Source organism: Arachis ipaensis, chromosome B6 (assembly GCF_059453495.1).
Source record: "Arachis ipaensis isolate K30076 ecotype BB chromosome B6, ASM5945349v1, whole genome shotgun sequence".
In the NCBI taxonomy this organism is placed as follows: domain Eukaryota; kingdom Viridiplantae; phylum Streptophyta; class Magnoliopsida; order Fabales; family Fabaceae; genus Arachis; species Arachis ipaensis.
In genome coordinates, this window is record NC_142441.1 from 1,899,518 (window position 1) to 1,920,494 (window position 20,977).

The following is a 20,977-nucleotide window of genomic DNA, read 5'->3' on the forward strand; positions in this document are numbered from 1 at the left end:
ATTCAAAATAATAAATTTCATTTATGCACACGTTAAATTATATCTTTATATTAACAAAACATTATTATATCCATATACAAGTTGCACATTATATTGGTCACGGGATGCTCTTAATTTGTACCATTCTTCTTCCGTACAATAAAACCACATAATGTTCCTCTATTTTAAGATTTTGTTTCTTTGTTTCTCAGGAAATTGTGGTGCATGCTGATGTACAATACTAATTAAAAAAGGGAAAATAATTATTGGAAAAACTTGCAAGCTAGTAACACTATATAGATTATGAAAACATACAAAATATAATAATTTACATGAAAATTTGTTTCTTTTTACTCTATAATAATTTCCATATTATTTATAATTATTTCATCTGTTCTATGCGACGAGCACGAGACTACCAGTACAAGTACTAAAAGAACGTACTTGTCACATGTGCGTGTGGTAATAATGTTATTCCATAAAATAATTTGTAATTATTTTATTTTACAATTTTTTAATTATTTTTTATTTTTATTTTGTGTTTTTTAATTACTGTATGTTAAAATAATTGAGTAATATTAGATAGAAATATAATAAATGTGTGATTATAAATTAAATATTAATTTAAACTATATTTGTAGGTTATTATCTTTTAGTATTATTGAAAATAATTATATTAGGTGTATATTAAAATTAGACACAAAAATCAGTTACTACTTACTAGAATAATATACACATTAAAATATATATTAAAAATAAATTAAATTATATATATATATATATATATATATATATATATATATATATAAATACAAGATAGTTGATTTTAATAGCTAATTTTAGTATGTAAATAATATTTTTGTAACTTATTTAAATGATTATACATAGATATATATAAACCTTGTAAAAATATTATTATGAATATATAATATGTTAATAAAATAGGTTTGAACAAAACTTTTGTCGTTGATTTTTAAATTATGTGGCTTGAAACCTTGTTTACCTCTTTTGGTTAGGCATTCACATATATACACTGTATTATGTTTCAACAAAAAAAAAAAAGAAGAAGAAGAAGAAACAAGAAACTCTATAGAGTTGATGAATGAATGAAGTGGCATTTGCCAAACTGTGTTGTGTAATTAAGCTTAAAGGAATAAGATACGTGAGCTTGTAGCATATTGCTACCATGTGTTTGGCAGGTATATACAAGACAAAAGACATGAGGGAGGGCATACTGGGAGAGTTCCAAACTATATAATCATTATAATTTCAATTTTCACTCACCTTATTATTAAGGGAACACTCAATAATATCCATCCATCTTGTTTTTCTTTGGTTAACATGTCACCTTCCCTTTAATTTCCAATTTCCACTAATCTCTTCATTGTGCTATCAACTATTCAATAATAATAATGTGCATGCTATCAAAAATTAATATAACTTACATTCACATCTATCTGGAAAAAAATGATTGAAGTACCGACTCTAAATTATGTGACACAAATTCATGTGATATAAAATCTTAGATTGAATAAATAATAATAAAGGGTCCATTTTGAAGCGCACTCAAAACTAGGAAAACGAAGAATGATCCAAGACCACATACACACACTGAATCCTTTTAGAAAAAGTCTAGTGACGAACAATTTTATTAAATTTTAGTCAACATGTAACTAGCAAAAAAAGTGAGTAATTTTTAATTATTGGATAAAATTTCACACCATTAAAATTAGGTGAAAACTCAGGTGAAGTTGACTTCACATGAATTTATTATTAATAACTATTTGATGACTACAAATCGATCACAAAAGTTGCTGACCCTTAACACTCCTCGTCTCTTTATATAAAGCCACACATCTCCAGCAAACACTCATCAGTTCTACCACCAAACTCAATTCCCCTCTCCCACCTCCATCCTTGTCATCACACCGCCATTTCTACACTTGTCAATAGTAACTGCCATTGCATTAATATAAAATTACTTTTGTATCGTATCGCAGACAGTTATATTATGGGTAATAAGGAGTGTCCAAATGGCGTGGCGATTCCGCCGCCGCAACCGTTTATGAAGTCGTTGAAGTACTCGTTGAAGGAGACGTTCTTCCCGGATGACCCGCTGAGGCAGTTCAAGAACCAGGCGGCGTCAAGGAAGGTGGTGCTGGCACTGCAGTACTTCTTGCCGATATGCGAATGGGGACCACGGTACACCCTCAGGTTCTTGAAATCGGACGTTATTGCCGGCATCACCATCGCCAGTTTGGCCATTCCTCAAGGCATCAGTTATGCTAAGCTCGCCAACCTCCCTCCCATTCTTGGACTTTGTGAGTATACTTTTATAAACAGTAAAAACAGGTGAAGTTGATAACTTAGAGAGTAATTCCATCGAAATTTAGTCTATTAATTTTGGTGGAAATTCAAGTGCAGTCGACTTTACATAAAATTGATAGTTAAGAGCCGTTAAATAAAAATTTAGTCAAATCAATCAAATTATTTAACGACTTTCGATTATTTAATTCCCGTAAAATCAACTGCACTGATTTTTTACCTTTATGTAAAAGTTGACTGCACAAACTCAATACTCATTGGCTTTATAATACACAACTATTAACATGGACATATCATACAAAATACATAAATTTTAAAATTATATAACGCACAAAAAATCACAACATATATAAAATATAAAACATTTTTTATATAAATTATAATAATATTTTAATATTTTATTAATATTAAAATATAAATTAATTTTTTATTTATTTTTGATAATTTTTTATTTATATAAAATATTTAAAATATTTTTATTATTTTTTAAATTTATTTTAAAATATATATTAAAAATAAAATTAAATATACCGACTTATAATAATATTCAAAAATGTTTAAATATGTATGGAAAATATTTTTTATTTTTTATTAAGTATAATTATATTAAATTATCTATTTTCATGGCATAAAATTATCTGCCTAATAAATGAATGACTTGTAAACAAAAAAGTTAATAAACAAAATTAAAAGGTTAATAATTTTAATTTATTTTGTTAATATCTGTAATGAATAGTTTAATATTTTTAGTTTAGTAATTGGATACCATATTTTTAGTTAATAATTTAAATATTATTGATTAATGATTTGAAGTGTATAATGATGCTGCAGATTCGAGCTTTATACCGCCATTGATATATGCAATGATGGGAAGCTCAAGGGATTTGGCGGTGGGAACGGTGGCCGTTGGATCACTTCTGATGGCGTCGATGTTGGGTAAGGAGGTTAATTACATCCATAACCCGCAGCTCTATCTACACCTCGCTTTCACTGCTACTTTCTTCGCTGGTGTCTTCCAAGCTTCACTGGGTCTCTTTAGGTAATTAATTCTGGATTATTATTTGTCTTATGCTAATGTGTTGGAGAGAGAAATGAATAATTAACAAGTGAATTATTATAAAATAATAGGTTAGGGTTCATAGTGGACTTTCTGTCACATGCAAGCATAGTAGGGTTCATGGGAGGAGCAGCAACAGTGGTATGCCTGCAGCAGCTCAAATCAATTCTGGGATTGGAGCGTTTCACACACCACGCTGATCTTGTCTCCGTCATGCGTTCTGTTTTCTCCCAAACTCACCAAGTAATTATTGTTTTTTTAACATATATAATACTGTTATTTAGATTATTTTTTTATCAATAATAGATTTATTATTGTAATTATGTTTTAAACATAAAAAATATATAATATATAAGATGTAATAATTTAATAAATATTTAAAAAAAAAATTTATTCTTTTTAATAATAAAAAATTTATTATTAATAAAAAAATAATCTAAATAACAAATATTTTTCTGTCCATTCTACAAAAACACAAAAGAGTAGGACATAAATTCACTTATACACTTTAGTATAATTGCTTTAATTAATTCATATTTGTTTATATATATTATATTGCAGTGGAGGTGGGAAAGCGCAGTGTTAGGATGCTGCTTCATATTCTTTCTTCTCATCACTAGATACTTCGTAAGTGATGCCTAACCCATACCTCTAATAATTTACTATTTTTTTATGAGAAAGTATGAGAAGCCAATGAAATATTTGTCCAATGTGTACAATGAAGATTTAGAGAATATTAGAGATATAATTATTAATGTTACTTTCTTTCATTAGCTGAAACTTTTGGGATGAGTGGTATCATGACATGGTATTAGAGTTCTAGATCCGAAAACTCATTCGATCTTTAGTGGACCAAAAAATAAATTTAAGCTTTTGAGAAGATGTTTATTATCTCTAATATTCGAATGGTTATTCTAGATAGTATGTGGGATGTTCATTTTGTACAAATGAACCATTGTCTCTCTAACGATTTTTTTTTATATATATATATGGCATATTCATGTACCACGTTTCATATTTTTTTAAGGCTACAACGCTAACTAATTAAACAATAGAAAAATAAGAAATTTTATTCATACCAACTATGAAGGGATAAGATGCAGCTTGTCACACTTCTTATATATTCTCTGCCCTTATAAATTATTATTTCGATGCCCCATATTTTGGGGAATAATGCTATTTAATTTCTAGAATCGGTATGTTTATCAATAATAATAATAATCTCCTAACTGAGTTAATTACTAATACTTTTTCCCTATTTGTGCAATTAGATATCCAATTCTTTCGTGATTCTTCCAACACCAACCATGCATCAAAAAGCATAGTATAGCAATATTTATATATAATGGATACTATTATTCCATAGAAAATGAAAAACAAAAAATTGAAGTGAAATCAATAATTGGATCGATTATTGTATTATAAATGCGAGATATTTTCTTTTAAATTAGTATAGTTTTAAAATAAGTTATACCCACTCTATTCTAATAAATAAATAATTCTTTAGTACATGAGAAATAATATGTAGTTGGAAGGAGTTGATGAACGAGAAATTGTTAATTAATTAATTAGCATAGTTAGCTTTATTTTCTTAAAGTTAATTTAACAAATATATTTATAATTTGTTATTAGAATTAAATAAACAAAACTTAAAATATATGACATTAGATTAAACATTTTAATAGTTAAAAATATAAATTAATAAATAATAAATAATAAATAATATTTAATCTCTTCGTATGTACATATCAAATCTAACCATACTAATATAAAACATAATTAATGACTGATATTAAAAGTACTGATGCAGAGCAAACAAAAACCGAAGCTGTTTTGGGTGTCAGCAATGGCGCCATTGACATCTGTAATTTTGGGAAGTCTCCTTGTCTATTTCACCCACGCCGAGAAGCACGGCGTTCAAGTGGTTAGCATTATTCCCATTTTTCTGTCCTCTTAAGTTTTTTTGAGAAGTGTTAGGAGTCGGCAACTTTTGTATTTTGTAACCATCAATTCGTCATTAATAGTCTTTTTATTGGTGTGAGATTATATCAAATGGTAGAAAATTACTCACTTTTCTTTTAATGGTTAAGTGCTAGACACAAAACACAAAAATTGCTGACCCCTTAAACTTTTCTTTTTTTTTATTGGTAGAAATTTAGGTACAACTACTTTCATCTGAAATTAATAGTTGAGAGTCGTTAAATAATTTGATAGGTTTGACTAAATTATCATTTAACAACTCTCGACTATTAACTTTAGGTGAAGTTTTATTTATTTAAATATTTATCCAAAGTATTATTAATAAAAAAAATAAATTTATGAAATAAAGAGTTAATTTAATTGTAACGGTGATTGGATCAGATAGGAGAATTGAAGAAGGGGCTAAATCCAGCATCAGTGACAGATTTGATATTTGTGTCGCCTTATATGAACACTGCCATCAAAACTGGCATTATCATCGGCATTATAGCCCTTGCGGTAAGTATCTCTCTAAATCAAAATCAAAATCAAAATCAATCTCATTTTTCCTTTGGAACCTGGCAACCTTGTTAAATCTTACACTTGTTTGGTCCATTAAATCTCACTTGACCTAAACATTTCAACGCACTAAATAATTTTCTCATCTGTAATCAATGCCTAACCTTTGTCAAATAAGAAATTAAATACATATCATATGAGTAGGTAAATTAATCTAACAATTAACATTTAACATCATACCTAAGCGCCATTAAACCCACAAAAAAAAAAAAGAAAAAGAAAAAGGCGACACTAACTGGATATGGGCTTTGCAGTTGTTGGACTGAGTTCTTTGTAATTGTACCTAATGAAGATGTTAAAAAATCATTCTCAACCAAAAACATTACAGTCACCATTAGGCCCATGACCAAAAAAATGAGGTCCAACAGAAATGCTAATTACTTCAGTTTGACTAAACAACTTAATTAAATTCTTTCTGAAAAAATAGTTTATAAATAAGTTAGTTATTTTATATTTAGTTTTTTAATTCTAAAAGTGTTTATTTTAAAAGAAATGTGATAAAAAAATTTATTGTGAGACATTTCCATAAACACTTAAATAGTTTCTTAGAGAGCTACAATTTAGTTTTAAAAATTGCACCAGAGATTAATATTACTACTTTTTATAAGTCAAAAACTCAAAAAGAATAACTTTTGAAACTTTCCAAACAGACCTAAATATTTTGTTAAGCTAAAAGTTATTAACCTAATAAATAAGAAAATGAGTGCAATAGAGATTCTTATTTATACTAATCTAGCTTGTGATGTAGATGACATAAACAATGCAAGGTCCTTAACTCTTGAGGACTGACTTGTGCAGGAAGGAATAGCAGTTGGAAGAAGCTTTGCAATGTTTAAGAATTACCATATTGATGGCAACAAAGAGATGATAGCTATTGGCACCATGAACATTGTTGGTTCTTTCACCTCTTGCTACCTTGCAACCGGTACTACTTAGTACTTAGCTTCTTTCATTAGTAATCTATGAAACACGGACACTTCGTTGAGTTATCATGTTCGCGTGTCGGACACATTTTAGACACGACACTCACCGACACTCGTTCGATATGTGTGTCTACTGTGTCCAACCGTATCTTAATAAAAAATAAAAAATTCTTCTCCAGACACGCCTGGACACACCTAAATACCATCATATGTCCACGTGTCCAGTCATATTCTTAAAATAAATTTAGATATAGTATATATTATTATTTATTAAAACAAAAAATATTTTAAATACTTGATATAATTAAAATAAGACATTAAAAATAATTAAAAATTTTAATATCAATAAAATATCAAAATATCATTATAATTTATCTAAAATCTAAAATATACTTTATTTTTATATATACCGTACATCATAGTTAGTAACATATATCTGTCATTAAAATTAAGGAGACCTAACTTATCCTAAAAGCTAACTTTAGATATAAGGGTTGTCGCACATTTATAAAGGTTATCAGACTTTCAATTTTACACGATACAGGACTTTAAAAATGAATGCATGTTTGTTGTTTCAGGACCATTTTCGCGTTCGGCTGTAAACTACAATGCTGGGTGCAAGACTGCAGCATCAAACATAGTAATGGCAATAGCAGTGATGTTGACATTGTTATTCCTAACACCATTGTTCCATTACACTCCACTTGTGGTACTATCTGCCATCATAGTATCTGCAATGCTCGGCCTCATAGATTATGAAGCAGCAATCCACCTCTGGAAAATCGACAAATTCGATTTCTTAGTCTGCATTAGTGCATATATCGGTGTCGTCTTTGGCAGTGTCGAAATTGGTTTAGTAATAGCAGTAAGTATCACTCTCATGATTGTTTAATCATAGTCACTTGTATAATATAAAGTTTAATAACATGAATATGTGATTTTGCAGGTAGCAATATCTGTACTTCGTGTACTGTTATTTGTTGCAAGGCCAAGGACATTTGTTTTAGGTAACATTCCAAATACTGGAGCATATAGAAATGTGGAACAATATCCCAATGCAAAACACATTCCTGGAATGCTAATTCTTGAAATTGATGCACCAATTTACTTTACCAATGCAAGCTATTTAAGAGAGAGGTAAGAACTAAGAAGGCAGTCCTAGTTGTTTCTATTTTATTCTACATGCAAATTTAGTACTGGAAACTAATTAACTGAAGAATTTAATTTGTGATCATAGGATCACCAGGTGGATTGATGAAGAGGAGGACAGAATCAAAGCTTCAGGACTGAACAGTTTGCAGTATGTGATATTGGATATGACTGGTAAGTTAATTATTATATATGAAGCAACTAATCAGGATTTTGAGTCTAATTTGTAGTGTTAATTTTATTTGCAGCTGTTGCAAACATTGACACAAGTGGAATAAGTATGTTTGAAGAGGTCAAAAAGATTGTTGAGAGAAGAGGACTACAAGTAAATTATTCTCCTCTTGTGTTATGTTGCAACATTTTGTTTTACAGAGAAATGATTTATTATCCTCTTAACTAGTATTCTTAACCATTTTGTTTTGCTCCTTTTCTTTGTGAATAGTTGGTTCTGGTGAATCCTGGGAGTGAGGTGATGAAGAAACTGCATAAAGCAAAGTTCCTTGATGAAATAGGGCAGAGGTGGGTGTACCTAACAGTTGAAGAGGCTGTTGCAGCATGCAACTTCATGCTCCATACATATCAACCAAACCCCAAGAAAGATGAATCAGGAGGAGGATGGAACAATGTCTGATTCAAATGTAATTAAACACTGATCTTGATCATGTATAAGCCAAAAATTTTGAATCACAGCCAAGTTATCATAACAGTGTGTGACATGATGGAGATAGTGAAAATCATACTTAGAGGGCATCATAGTAAAGACTAAAGAGGAAGATGCTAATAATTTGTCTAAGTTTGTGAGGCCCCAGTTGGAAGTTAATTAAAGAAGTTTCCAACAGAGGGTATATAGTCTATGTACTGAGTTTGATAATCAATGGAATTGACATGAAATTCTCTATGAAATGAATAATGTATATAGTTAATAAATCTTAACCAAGAAGCCCAGCTATTCTTCTTGAATATTTAGTCAAGAATTTGACACACTATACATGAGAAGAGTTTTGTTGTCAAACATTTATCTCCTTATATTCATAATTTTTATATTGATGTGGTTAGAAGTTTATAATCCATTCAAAATAACCAAGCTCCTCTTCTCTAGTGTTCAATAATATGTATCTTAAGGACGTGTTTGGATGAGTTTTTAAAAAAAATCTTTTTTTATATTTGAGCATCTCATGCAAAAAGATTTTTTTATTTATCAATTATATTTGGATATAACAATATAAAAGTATTTTTTTGTTTATTTATTACATAAAAAACATCTTATTTTAAGGAAAAAAGATGTAAATTATAGCTTCTCAAAAAAAAATTCTTTTGATTTTTTTAATACTTTTACTTTTACTATTTGAAATTTGTCAAACACGCTAAAAAATAAAAAAAGATCTTTTTCATTGAAAAAAGATCTTTTTTTTATCAAAATAATGGTGCCCAAACAAGCACTAAATCCAATTATTTAAATTCTTAATAACAAAGTACTTATAATAATGAGAACTCCATAAAAAAAAGATAATAATAATAATAATAATAATAATAATAATAATAATAATAATAATAATAATAATAATAATAATAATAATAATTTATTATAGACTTTCTTCTAATCTAGTGTTTAGGTATTTTCTAATTTTAAGTTGTTATAATTTAGAAATTTCAAGCTACAATAATACCATATTTGGTTAACTTTTTTAATAAGTTTTTTATTATAAATTTAGAAAAACCACATATTTTGGTAATTATATATACTATAGTTCTTAAAACGTATAATCGATATTAATTTTCACTTTGTCAACTTTGGATTTTGGCACACTTCATATTTTAATATTTTGTTTTATTATTTTACTCTTAAAATGAATATTAGAGTCAATAGATATTCCACTTCAAAGTACAAATAAGGCATCTCAATTAAGTTGAAAATGCATTGAAATTAATAAAAATTTTGAAAACATTCTTTTCCTTTTTTGAAAAAGAAAAAAAAAAATTAAAAGCCTAACCCCAAAGATAGTGTGAGGTAGCTTGAATTTGACTTCACTTTACTCGTGGTGCTGGTGTTTGCTTTGTTGAAACTTGAATCAATGGCACCGCTGCAGAAGAAATCGAGCAAGACGAAAAGGAAGAAGAAGAAGACTAAGAAATTCAAGAAGCGCAGCAGTAAAGAGATCACCCTTGTCCCCGTTGAGCCCCGAACCGGCGAAACCGATTGGTGGGACTCTTTCTGGCACAAAAATTCCACTGCTCCAGGTACCCCCATTATTCTCCTCTTTCAAAGTTTCAAACTTTTATATCCATTCTTCCTTTTAATGCAGGTGTTTCTGTATTGTTATCACTTTCTGTTGTCAATTGTTAACATCTCTCAAATTTTATGTCTAGTTGGTAAAGTAAAAAGGGGAAAAGAAAGGATTTTTCAAATTGGGTATCTGGTATTATTAGCTTCTCTGGTTCCTTGTGTTAGATTTGATTGTCTTATGGATATGGTTGATGAATAATGCAATTGTTAACTTGCAGGGTACAGTGTACCTACTGATGAGGCAGAAGGGTTTAAGTATTTCTTTAGGATGTCACAGAGTACTTTTGAGTACATATGTTCTCTTGTTAGGGAGGATCTCATATCTAGGCCTCCATCTGGCCTAATCAACATTGAGGGAAGGCTTCTCAGTGTTGAGAAGCAGGTTGCCATTGCCCTTAGAAGGCTGGCATCTGGCGAGTCTCAGGTTTTAGTTGGAGCCGCCTTCGGTGTTGGCCAATCGACTGTCTCTCAGGTCACTTGGAGGTTCATTGAGGCACTGGAGGAACGTGCCAGGCACCATCTCAATTGGCCTGATTTCGACAGGATGCAAGAGATCAAGCGTGGTTTCGAAGTGTCCTACGGGCTGCCTAATTGCTGTGGAGCTGTTGACGCGACACACGTCATGATGACCCTTCCGGCGGTGCAGACCTCGGATGACTGGTGCGATCAGGAGAAGAATTACAGCATGTTATTGCAGGGGATTGTGGATCACGAGATGAGGTTCATTGATATGGTCACTGGTTTGCCTGGGGGCATGACATATTCCAGATTGTTGAAGTGTTCGACGATTTTCAAACTCACCGAGAATGGGGATCGTTTGAATGGAAATGTAAGGACTTTAGGTGGAGGGGATGTGATAAGAGAGTATATAGTGGGTGGCCACAGTTATCCTCTTCTTCCATGGCTTATGACTCCTTATGAAGGGAATAGCATATCAAGTGCACAGTCCATTTTTAATCATAAACATGGGCCTGTAAGGTTTCTTGCAGTGAGAGCATTATCACTGTTAAAGGGAGGTTGGAGAATCCTCAGTAAGGTTATGTGGAGACCTGATAAAAGGAAACTACCAAGCATTATCTTGACATGTTGTTTGCTTCATAACATTATCATTGATTGTGGAGACACCTTGCATCCAGATGTTGCCTTGTCGGGTCATCATGATTCGGGATATCGTGAACAGCATTGCAAGCAAGTTGATCCAGCAGGGAAGGCCATGAGAGAAAATTTGTGCAAGCATTTACAACATGCTAAGCAGTTACATGTCCATGGTAGTTCTGATGTTTTGTGAATCTGATCTAAAATGACTTTTGGTGTCAGCATTCTGATGCAGAACTTAGAACTGAGTTGTTTCGGAGTTGAGTTTAGCATAAGTTTCTTAATCTCCTTGTATTTTGTGAATGTAATTTTAGGTTTGTTACTTTTGTGGATAACTTATTGCAAGAAATATTTCTGATCATAATTCAAGAGGCTTAGAGGCACACCCTCTCCATTCTTGTTGCATTTTATGCTGATGGAAAGATTCTTTAAAGCACAAACAAAACGAAGAAAAAGAAGGGCAATAAAATCATGTGACTCTCAATAGTAAAGATAGCACATTTTGAGATTAAATAGATAAATGTTCAATTGTTCATTTGATAGTTTCTTGTTCTGATTCTTAGCAAGTCTTTTTTGTCAATGTCATTGTCACCTACTAGCAAACCCCAAAAGTGATGGCCATGATATGGACCGCACTTCTAACCAAGAAAAAAAATATATAAGATGAAGATCACTCGGAAAATGAAATGGTGAAAGTTTCATCCTACTCTTCTTCAGAGTGAACTTGACATAACATGTACATCAGGGAAAGGTTCAGTGTCATCTCTAGGCTACAAAGAAAAACTTAGAAACAGGAAAGTTAATCTTTTTAAGTAACTAATGTACTGAACTGTGCTTAAAATTAAGCTGAATCAATCTCCCTTAGTAGGAGGTTGTATGCATGCACAGAAGTGCGCTTTCTTCTTCTTCCTCAACTGGTACTTGATTCTTGTCTGACCATAGAGATAATCTCGCAAAAGGACTCTCGAATTTGGATCATCAACCACTGTCTTCCCCCTGGCTTGTTTTTCTTCGTTCAACTTCAGCAGCAAAAATTGCAGTCTTTGCACCTCCAACTGCAGCCGTCCTATCTTTTCAGATCCTCTCCGAGCCCGTGCCGAAATTCTCATCCTTCTGACACCACCACTCTCATCTGAATCTGTTGAGGACCTCCCAGCAGAGGACAAGGCACCACCTTGGACACTCTTGACCAACTTGTGGTTGGCATCAAATAGCTTTGTGATGGACTCCTGAGCAGCTTCTAGCTGCTCTTTCACATTGTCATACTCAACATCTTTTCCTCTTGTGCTCTTCTCACTAATTTCAATCCTCTTGATCAAATCTTGTACAGTAATTTCAAGATTTGTCAACTTCTGAGCATCAGAATCAAGTTTTTCTAAAACCTTTCTCCTGTTGCCTTCTTCACGTGACTGTGTTGAACTTCTTGGGACCTCTACTTTGTCCACACTCAATTCCTTCTCAGTGAAGAAATGTGCTGAAGGATATCTGTTTTTCAGTTCCTTGATTGATCCCTGGCGACGGTAGCCAGCAGGTGCAGCGGCCATCCTCTGAGAGTTGCTGACTTTCAGGCCAATTGTGCCATCCCTGTTAGCAGTTTCCCACAACTCCAGCAACTGTTCATCCGATTCAAGAGTTCCTCTCCTACTAACACCAAAAGATGAACATTCAGCCATTTGATCAAGCATGATGTCTTTCGGCAGACACTCAATCTCTGTTATGGGGATATCTGGCACTGACTTCCCTGTCTTATGTTCGCGAAAGGATCCACCCCGACGCTCCTTTGCTTCATCCATCTGAACAGCATGCCAATTTGGTTGAATATTCACTTGGCGCCTGCTGATTCCAGGTTTTAACTCTTGAATCTCTCTCATTTCAGTCTTGGGATTGAAGCTTTCATTCATCTGTTTAACAGCCCCTTCAATTGCATTGATCCTTTTCTGCATGTCTTGGAAATCTGGAAGTGATGGTGCAGTAGTATCCTGATAAACACCAGTTTGCCGACCACTAGTGCACTTCTGATTTACCAAATTCTGAACCTGGAAATGATCATTTAAACAATATATTGATAAAATATTTCAATATTAACTGGTGCCAAGCTTATCACAAATAATCAAATAACCAGCCATTAGGATAAAATGAGATTTAATGGATATCTAAATTATGGTCTAGAGACTCAATTGGTTTATTTTACTAAATAATATATTCGGAACTTGAAAAAAATGAGAATAAATAAAATAGAGAGATTTATGCTGATTAATACCTTTGATTGTTTGTAGTCAATAGATTTTGCAGGTAAGAGAGTGTGCATCTCCAGGGATGTTATGCAATCATTCAAAGCACTGACAGCAGGAACATAAGCAGCCAACTGACGCTGTAGTCTTCCATTTTCGCCTTCTAACTCATTAACTCTTTCTTTCAGCCTTTCACTTTCCATACCCTTGAAGTTGCTTCTGCGTTCAAGATTCTGACATGCTTCAGCTAGCTCATGGACCTTCCCTTCAAGTAACGCCTCGTTGACAGCAGAAATTTGTAGTCCGGAAAAAAGGGAGGCAGCATGAGTTTCCCATTGCTGTATCTCCCTTGTTCCTTTTTGTAGTTCATAACTGAGCTCCTGCTCCCTAAGTTTAGTTTTCCTAAGTTCTTGCTGCAGATGCCTCATTTCAGCCTCCAACTTCTGATTCACTTCACAAAGGCATCCAAGCTCTTGATCTTGGCGATCCTTCTCCGATGACAATTCCAAAATTTGGCTAGCTTGGTGTTCAAGTAATCGCCTGGCCTCATCATACTTGATCTTAAGATGTTCCACCATTCTCTGCAATTCTGTTTTCTCATCGCGTAAAGCACTAAACATCTCTGCGGCTTTCAGAATCTCTTTTTCCTTCTGAGACAACAATTGCTTTCCAATTCTAACCTGAGAATTTAGTTGATCATTGACAGATTCAACTAGTTGTAGTTCAATGTTTGACACCACAAATGACTCTTTCAGATGTGAATTTCCAATCTTCAGATCTTCCATTTCAGATGCCATTGTTTTCAATCTCTCCTCAAGGTTGGTATTTACCGAACATAGTCTTTCAAGATCTTCACTCAGCTCCTTAAGTGCTAGGAGTTTTTCAAAGATGATGTTCTGATAAATCAGAGAAAGATTAGATTGAGCTACTGTCTCATGAATCATTGCACAGATTTCTTCTTCCAAGTTACTTTTCTCTTCCGCCAGATCTAGAAATCTTCTCAACAGAGTACTTTTCTCCTCAGATGTTTTGCAACTTTCTTCTTGTATGTTCTTGTGAGCCTCTTCCAATTCTGACAGCTGTTTGCATAGATTCTCGATTTCAGTCGCCATCACTTTCATTTTCTGTTCTCCCCTTCTTATTGTCAACTTCAGGTCCTCATTCTTCTCCAGTATATTTTTGACATCCGTTTGCAGTGCCAAGAACTCCTTAGACTGGGTCCTCAACTCCTCATCAAGGGTATCCCTTTCTGTCACAAGATTTTCTGCTTTTGATTTCAATTGCCTGAGGAATGTGACAAGAACTGAATTCTCAATGGCAATTTTCTCACTTTCATTGCAAGCTGTGAAGAAACAATCTTGTGTCTCCTCAAGTTTGCTATGTATATGGTTCAGAAGCTCCTGATTTTCAATAATATCTTCACACGTGTTCTCACTGTTAATGTCAAGAGTCTTCGATATCTGAAGCAGCCCGATCCTTAGTATTTTAATTTTCTCTGACATGGAGTTCTCATCAACCTGCTTTTGAACATTGTCATTCTCCACTTTCGATATCAATCTATCAGACATTTTGGATGCCTCCAAGAGTCTCTGACTCTCTACTAGCAGTGAAAAATTCTTTTGCTCCAGATCCATGATGCTTTTCTGCAAGATGAAAATTTCCATTTGAGCATGGACAGCCCCTTCTACTTCCTTGTCATATTCCCCTTTCCAGTGATTGGCATCTTCTTGGAGAATATGAATCATGAATTCCTTCTCAGCCAAATTATCTTCATTCAACTGCACAACTCGAGAATTCTCTTCTCTTTCGGCATATAAGGAAACCAGCAGCTCTTCAACCTTTTGAAGTGCGGACTCCCTTTCCAACTTTAGATCCAGATGCTTCAGTTCAAGTTCGGTGCGTTGTTTCTCGAGATCTTCTAGTGTTTGATGAGCCACTGTCAATTGTGAAATCAAGTATTCTTTTTCAGAGGAGAGACTGGACTTCTCATGATCAAGTGACTGGCAAGAGTCTTCTAAGATCTTTGACTTTACCCTTAATCCTTCTAGCTCAGCATTCACATCACATAGTGAACTTTCTAAAATCTTGTTCTTCTCTGAGAGTTTCTCCAGATTTTCAGCTGTGGTTTGTAACTGAGAAAACAAGGTTGCCTTCTCCGCAGCGAGAGTGGAATTCTCAGCAAGCAAAGATTGGCAAGTTTCTTCTAATACCTTTACCTTTTCTCTGACAGCCTCCAGCTCAGCATTCAAATTTGAAAGAGAAATCTCCATAACAGAATTTTTCTCCAACAGCTGTTCCATGATTTCCAGTCTTTGCAGAAGAGATGCTTTCTCATCTTGATTTACCTTGCATGCCTCCTTCAGCTTTGAGTTCTCATCTTGCAATTTCTTTGCGGATGAGGCAAAGTCTTGTGTGTCTAAGCCAGTTGACCTTACATCCTCCATCATGGATTCATGCCTTTTATTCACACCATTAAGCTCCTCTTTGAGACAATAAATTTCCTGTTGAAGAGCATTTCTTTCATCGACTCGCAGTCCAACCTCCTGTTCAAGTTTCTTGATTGTCGCCCTCAAGTTCAATATCTCATTCTCCAAATTCTTTATGGTCAAGGATGAAGACAATTTGACATCATCTAGAATTTTGTTTTCCTCCTTGACCCTGTGAACTTCATCCTCTAAAGCTTGATTTTGGGACTCCATATTATGGACCACGGCTGCAAGAGATCTAAGATCATCCTGTGATTTAGAATGTAAATTCTGGAGAGTTTGGAAAGCAGTCTCAGCGTCAATAAATCGCAACCGTTCCTCTTGTATGCTAGTCCAAAGTCTACTCAATTCCTTCTGCTTTTCACTAAATTCTTCACTTTGGGAACTTATCTTCTGTGTTAATGACTGCAATTCGGATTGCAGAGACAGATTTGATGTTTCCAGGTGAAGACACTTCTGTTCAGAACTTTTTAACTTCTCAGCCTCATCAGCTATCTTCGATTTTAGCTTATACACCTCCTTTTCAGCACATGAGAGTTTATGCTTCAAACTGGAAATTATCTCCAAGCATTGCTCGTATCGAAGGGCTGCATCTTCTTTCTCTTCAGTAAGTTTAGCAATATCCAACTTCAACGCCTCAACTTCACTTCTAGCTATATTAGCTTCCTCATTCAATCTCCTTGCATTCTCTTCAGCTTCTTCTAATCTCTCCTCCAGTTTTGACAATGAATCCAAGGAGTGGTTATTTCGGGCAACTGCAGCTTCTTTTTCAGTTTCTATTCTAGCAAGGTCATGCTTAAGGGATTCGGTTTCAGTTTCAGCTTTAATAGCGCGATCATTAAGTTCTCTTACATCATCATGAGCAGAAGAGATGCTTAGCTCCAGAGTAGATATTTTCTCCAAGCACTGCTGGTACTGAAAAAGATTGGCTTCTCTTTCTGCCTGCAATACAACAAGGGCTTCCTTCAAGGTCTGGACTTCGGCTTCAGCTTTGCTCGCGCGTTCGTCAAGTCCTTGAGAATTCTCCCTTGCATTAGACACTTCTGATTCCAGATTGGACAATCTCTCCAAACTCTGCTGATACTGAAGCAATCCAGCTTCCTTTTCACTTTCCAATTTAGCAAGAGCTTTCTTTAAGGCCAAAATTTCTGTCTCGGCTTTAGTCATTCGTTCAGACTCGGATAAGCCTTGACTTCCATTGTCATGGCTTCCATTCTTTAACCCATTAGTCTCCTCTGAATCAAGAAAAGTGAGGCCCCTTTTAGCACGCCCTTCCAAATGCTTCACATGACTTGCATCTTCTCCTAACATGAAGAGATCATTGAGCTGTTTTAGACCCATTTTGCTTATAGCAGTATCAGGTTCATAATTAGGAGCTCCATGTTGGTCAAATAATCCATGTGAATGGTGAGGCGTCACCGGTGTGTGTGGCTCAGTCTCTGTGGAAGAAACTAAAGGCAAATCATCTGCTGGTACTGGAGGCACTTGATTAGGAAATGCTTCAGCCATGGTACGATGAGCCTGGCGAATTACTCCGGTTGCATGATCATATCTCTCTGCCAATGCCCGGTATGCACGGTAAAACTCTTCAACCAATTTCATAAGCTCCGGCCGTTTCTTATAATACATTTCAGCCCTTCTAGCAAAGGAATCTGCATCCTCTTCAATAAGCTTAATCATTTGCTTCACCTTGACATCCATATCTGTTCATCAAGAGATGATGTGCTTAATTCAAATGTGTTTGAGAACACCATATGGTTATTAATAACAAAATCTCAACCTATTACTTCAAAATTATGTTTTGTAAAGCACGATACAAATATCAGTAGTTATGTATGATAGGAAAGAATTAAGAACAATAACAAAGGGTGCAAGAGGATGAATCATAACAATGTCAACATCTTTAGCAGAAAGAGATAAAGTATTACCTGTGAGATTTTCTTGGAGCCATTTGGAGTTCTTGGGGCTTATGTGACTGTCCCACCACCATGAATATTTCCTCTTAGAGTCAGAATCAGAATGTGACAGAGCCGCAGCCATCACTTAGGGAACCCAGCACTGTGTCTTCTGAGTTCTGATGTTGAAAGAAACAACATCAGTGAAAAAACATCAAGAAAGAAAAATCAAAGTAAAACCATAAGCAACTAAATGTGCATTTGACAGCAAATGCAAGCACAGTTACTCAAATTATGGGAAGCAAAATTCTCTCATGGCCACTTGCATTTGCATAGAATCATCGATACAGACATAAAAGAAATGAAAAATCCTCAGTTTCAGATAAACCATAGCCTGGTAGTTGAAGCCTTTGATTCCAAATGTGAATGAAACAAAAGTCTGACAAGTCAGAGCTTGAACTGATCCCAACAAAATAGGAAGGAAAAAGAATAACTAAAATTCATCCAACAAAAAAAATTGTTTATAGAATTTGGCTAGTAAACAAGAACATAAATTAGTGAAACTACTATGCATCAGATTATTCTTTTTTCTTCAAACCCCATGATCAATATATCAAACACCAATGAAAGACTAAGATCAGTTAAAAACTAAAATGCTCATAATTCAAGAGAAGAAATCACTCCATGAAGAACTGTAACAATATAACTCCATAATTCAGATAAAAAGAACAAAGAAACTCACCAACAGAAAAAGGAAACTTCAGCTTCCAGTTACCAGAGACAACACAAAAGAAACATTTCTTTGTTATTCAATCCATTGCATGAGTTCAGCCCATGTTGGTTAGATCTCTGTGTTTTCTGTTGTTGCAGTTTAGAATGTTGTGTTTCTCTCTCTTGCTTCTTCTTTGGTTTGCTTTTTATGGAGCATAGGTTGGTAGCAGTGTCCTAAGCATCTCTCATAACTGTTAAAGTGTAAAGCAAACAAAAAACAATACAAAACAAAGTTGGCAGAGACTCCAAAAAGAAAAAGGAATGAAAGAAAAATAGATGTATGAATAAAACCATTAACACAAACATTTTATCATACAATTGGTATGCAGAATAATCATGTTTTGATATGTAATTTAGAATCTGATACTCACATTCAATGCCTTAATTTGGTACATCAATTTTGGAAATGAGAGATTGTAGCGGAAATGGAAAGCAATATTTCTGGGATATGATTTTAGATTCTCAAGCTAAGTCTTTTTAATTTTTATTCGATTTTTACTTGAATAATAATAATAATAATAATAATAATAATAATAATCATAATAATGATAACTAAGTCGGGTCTAGTGATTAGCTCGTTAATCTACTTTAAGTAAGTATCGAATTCAAATCTCACCTTGTAATGGAGTTTAATAGCGTGGCAGATTAGTCCTTGACCTGTCGAGTTAGGAGATAAATTAAATTAAATTATGTTAGTCAAAATATTTCATTTTTTGTACTTATTTATTTTTATATTTTTAAAGGAAAACTCCATATCCGAAATACAATATTGAATAACACGAAATGTATGTACAACATATAATTACAAATAAATTATTAAGGATTTACCTAAAAAGTGAATTAAGAATGTTAGTTAAAAAAATTAAATTAGAAAATTTTAATTTTTATAATTTATTATCAATGCAATAAAAATATTAGAAAATTGTTTCTATTAATCTATTTAAATTATCTATTTGTGATATTCTTGGCAAGATCGTATTATTATTATTAATATATTAATATATTAATATATATGTATAAAATTAAGAGTCAAATTAAATGTACCAAACGTTGTTGCGTATATTTTACGAGGAAATAAATTTTACGTTTGGTTAAAGGAGTTAATGCAATGTGAAATCAAATCGTAGTATCCAATTCTCCATCTACCACCAAATTATCAAATTAATACGTTGACCAGTGACGACTTCTCCGTCAAAATTTATTTAATAATAATAATAATAATAATAATAATAATATATTTACCAAAAAAAAATAATAATTTGTTCTTGTTGCCGTTGCTGCAATGGTGAGTCATTGGATGAATACTGAAAACTGAAAAGATAAAGAAAAGCAAAACACTATGCTAATAATAATAATAATAATTGTGCCAAAATAATGGTATACACAAAAGAGAAAATGTCATACACGCTCCTACCTGAATCTACCAAAAATATGTAATGACTCTTTCTTTTTGTTTCACCTTTTTTTCTCAGGCAATAATATCGATTGCTTGCTTTAACAACCCTACTTATATATGTGTACCATACAAAGCAAGCTAAATTACATGTGTACCCTACTTATTTTTGATTTAATTGGCAAATGACAAAAGAGAGATGAAAGTAGTGGTGGGCGCAAGCTTAGGACGGTGATCCTCCATTGATGCCACCACCACTCATCCACCGCCGCCCCCAACAAATTCCTTTTATTCCCATTAACCTATTCACACGTGCTTTTCGTGCATCAAATTCAACCCATGAAATTAAAATTGAATAAATGCTGTTTATCTATGTATCTTATTATTATTTACCAATTCACATGCATGGCTACAAGTGCATTGTTCTTGACCTAATATGCCGGTTATTATATGAAACAAGTCCTCACTCTACATAAGTAGGTATTTTTAGGTATTACTTATTATATATTTAGTGGGGTCAATAGTCAAATTTGTATATATATAAAAGATTGTTTATTTTTTTAATTAATTTTAAAAAAATTAAATTAGTTATATTAGCTTCTAAAAAATAAATCATAAATTAAATTAATTTTTTTATTAGTTAGATAATAACATATTACGTGACATAATAATATAGTAATTTAATGTCATATATCACAAAATAATTGGTTTGATATATTAAATTAGTCACATGTAACATGTGGCTAATTTTTGTTGTTATGAAAGTATAAGTGGTGATATATCTTGATATTGTAATTTTTTGTGTTTTTTAAAACTGTCGAAAGTACACAAATCGGAGGGGCCGATTTCTG

The 20,977-nt window shown here is 33.2% G+C and overlaps 3 protein-coding genes across 4 annotated transcripts; 2 read left to right on the forward strand and 1 right to left on the reverse strand.

The window, feature by feature from the left end:
• Positions 1–1,837: 1,837 nt before the first annotated feature.
• Positions 1,838–8,983, forward strand: LOC107645205 (sulfate transporter 3.1). The gene is made up of 12 exons (XM_016349175.3): positions 1,838–2,300; positions 3,136–3,343; positions 3,433–3,604; positions 3,923–3,988; positions 5,172–5,285; positions 5,723–5,839; positions 6,698–6,824; positions 7,401–7,687; positions 7,769–7,959; positions 8,060–8,145; positions 8,220–8,296; positions 8,414–8,983. Exons 1-12 carry the CDS (start codon positions 1,991–1,993, stop codon positions 8,600–8,602), a joined length of 1,944 nt encoding a protein of 647 aa, XP_016204661.1. The 5' UTR covers positions 1,838–1,990; the 3' UTR covers positions 8,603–8,983.
• Positions 8,984–9,845: 862 nt separating this feature from the next.
• Positions 9,846–11,755, forward strand: LOC107645203 (nuclease). The gene is made up of 2 exons (XM_016349174.3): positions 9,846–10,209; positions 10,474–11,755. Exons 1-2 carry the CDS (start codon positions 10,044–10,046, stop codon positions 11,541–11,543), a joined length of 1,236 nt encoding a protein of 411 aa, XP_016204660.1. The 5' UTR covers positions 9,846–10,043; the 3' UTR covers positions 11,544–11,755.
• A 252-nt stretch (positions 11,756–12,007) lies between these two features.
• NET1C (Kinase interacting (KIP1-like) family protein) lies at positions 12,008–20,202 on the reverse strand. Of its 2 annotated transcripts, XM_088490209.1 has the most exons (6): positions 20,148–20,202; positions 19,350–19,390; positions 18,705–18,924; positions 17,996–18,141; positions 13,611–17,770; positions 12,008–13,386 (listed from the first exon to the last, which is right to left on the reverse strand). In XM_088490209.1, exons 4-6 carry the CDS (start codon positions 18,105–18,107, stop codon positions 12,202–12,204), a joined length of 5,457 nt encoding a protein of 1,818 aa, XP_088346335.1. In that variant the 5' UTR covers positions 18,108–18,141; positions 18,705–18,924; positions 19,350–19,390; positions 20,148–20,202; the 3' UTR covers positions 12,008–12,201. The 2 variants fall into 2 exon arrangements, with proteins under 2 accessions (XP_088346335.1, XP_016204659.1); XM_016349173.3 differs by lacking the exons at positions 19,350–19,390; positions 20,148–20,202 and adding an exon at positions 19,105–19,177.
• Between the last annotated feature and the right edge of the window lie 775 nt (positions 20,203–20,977).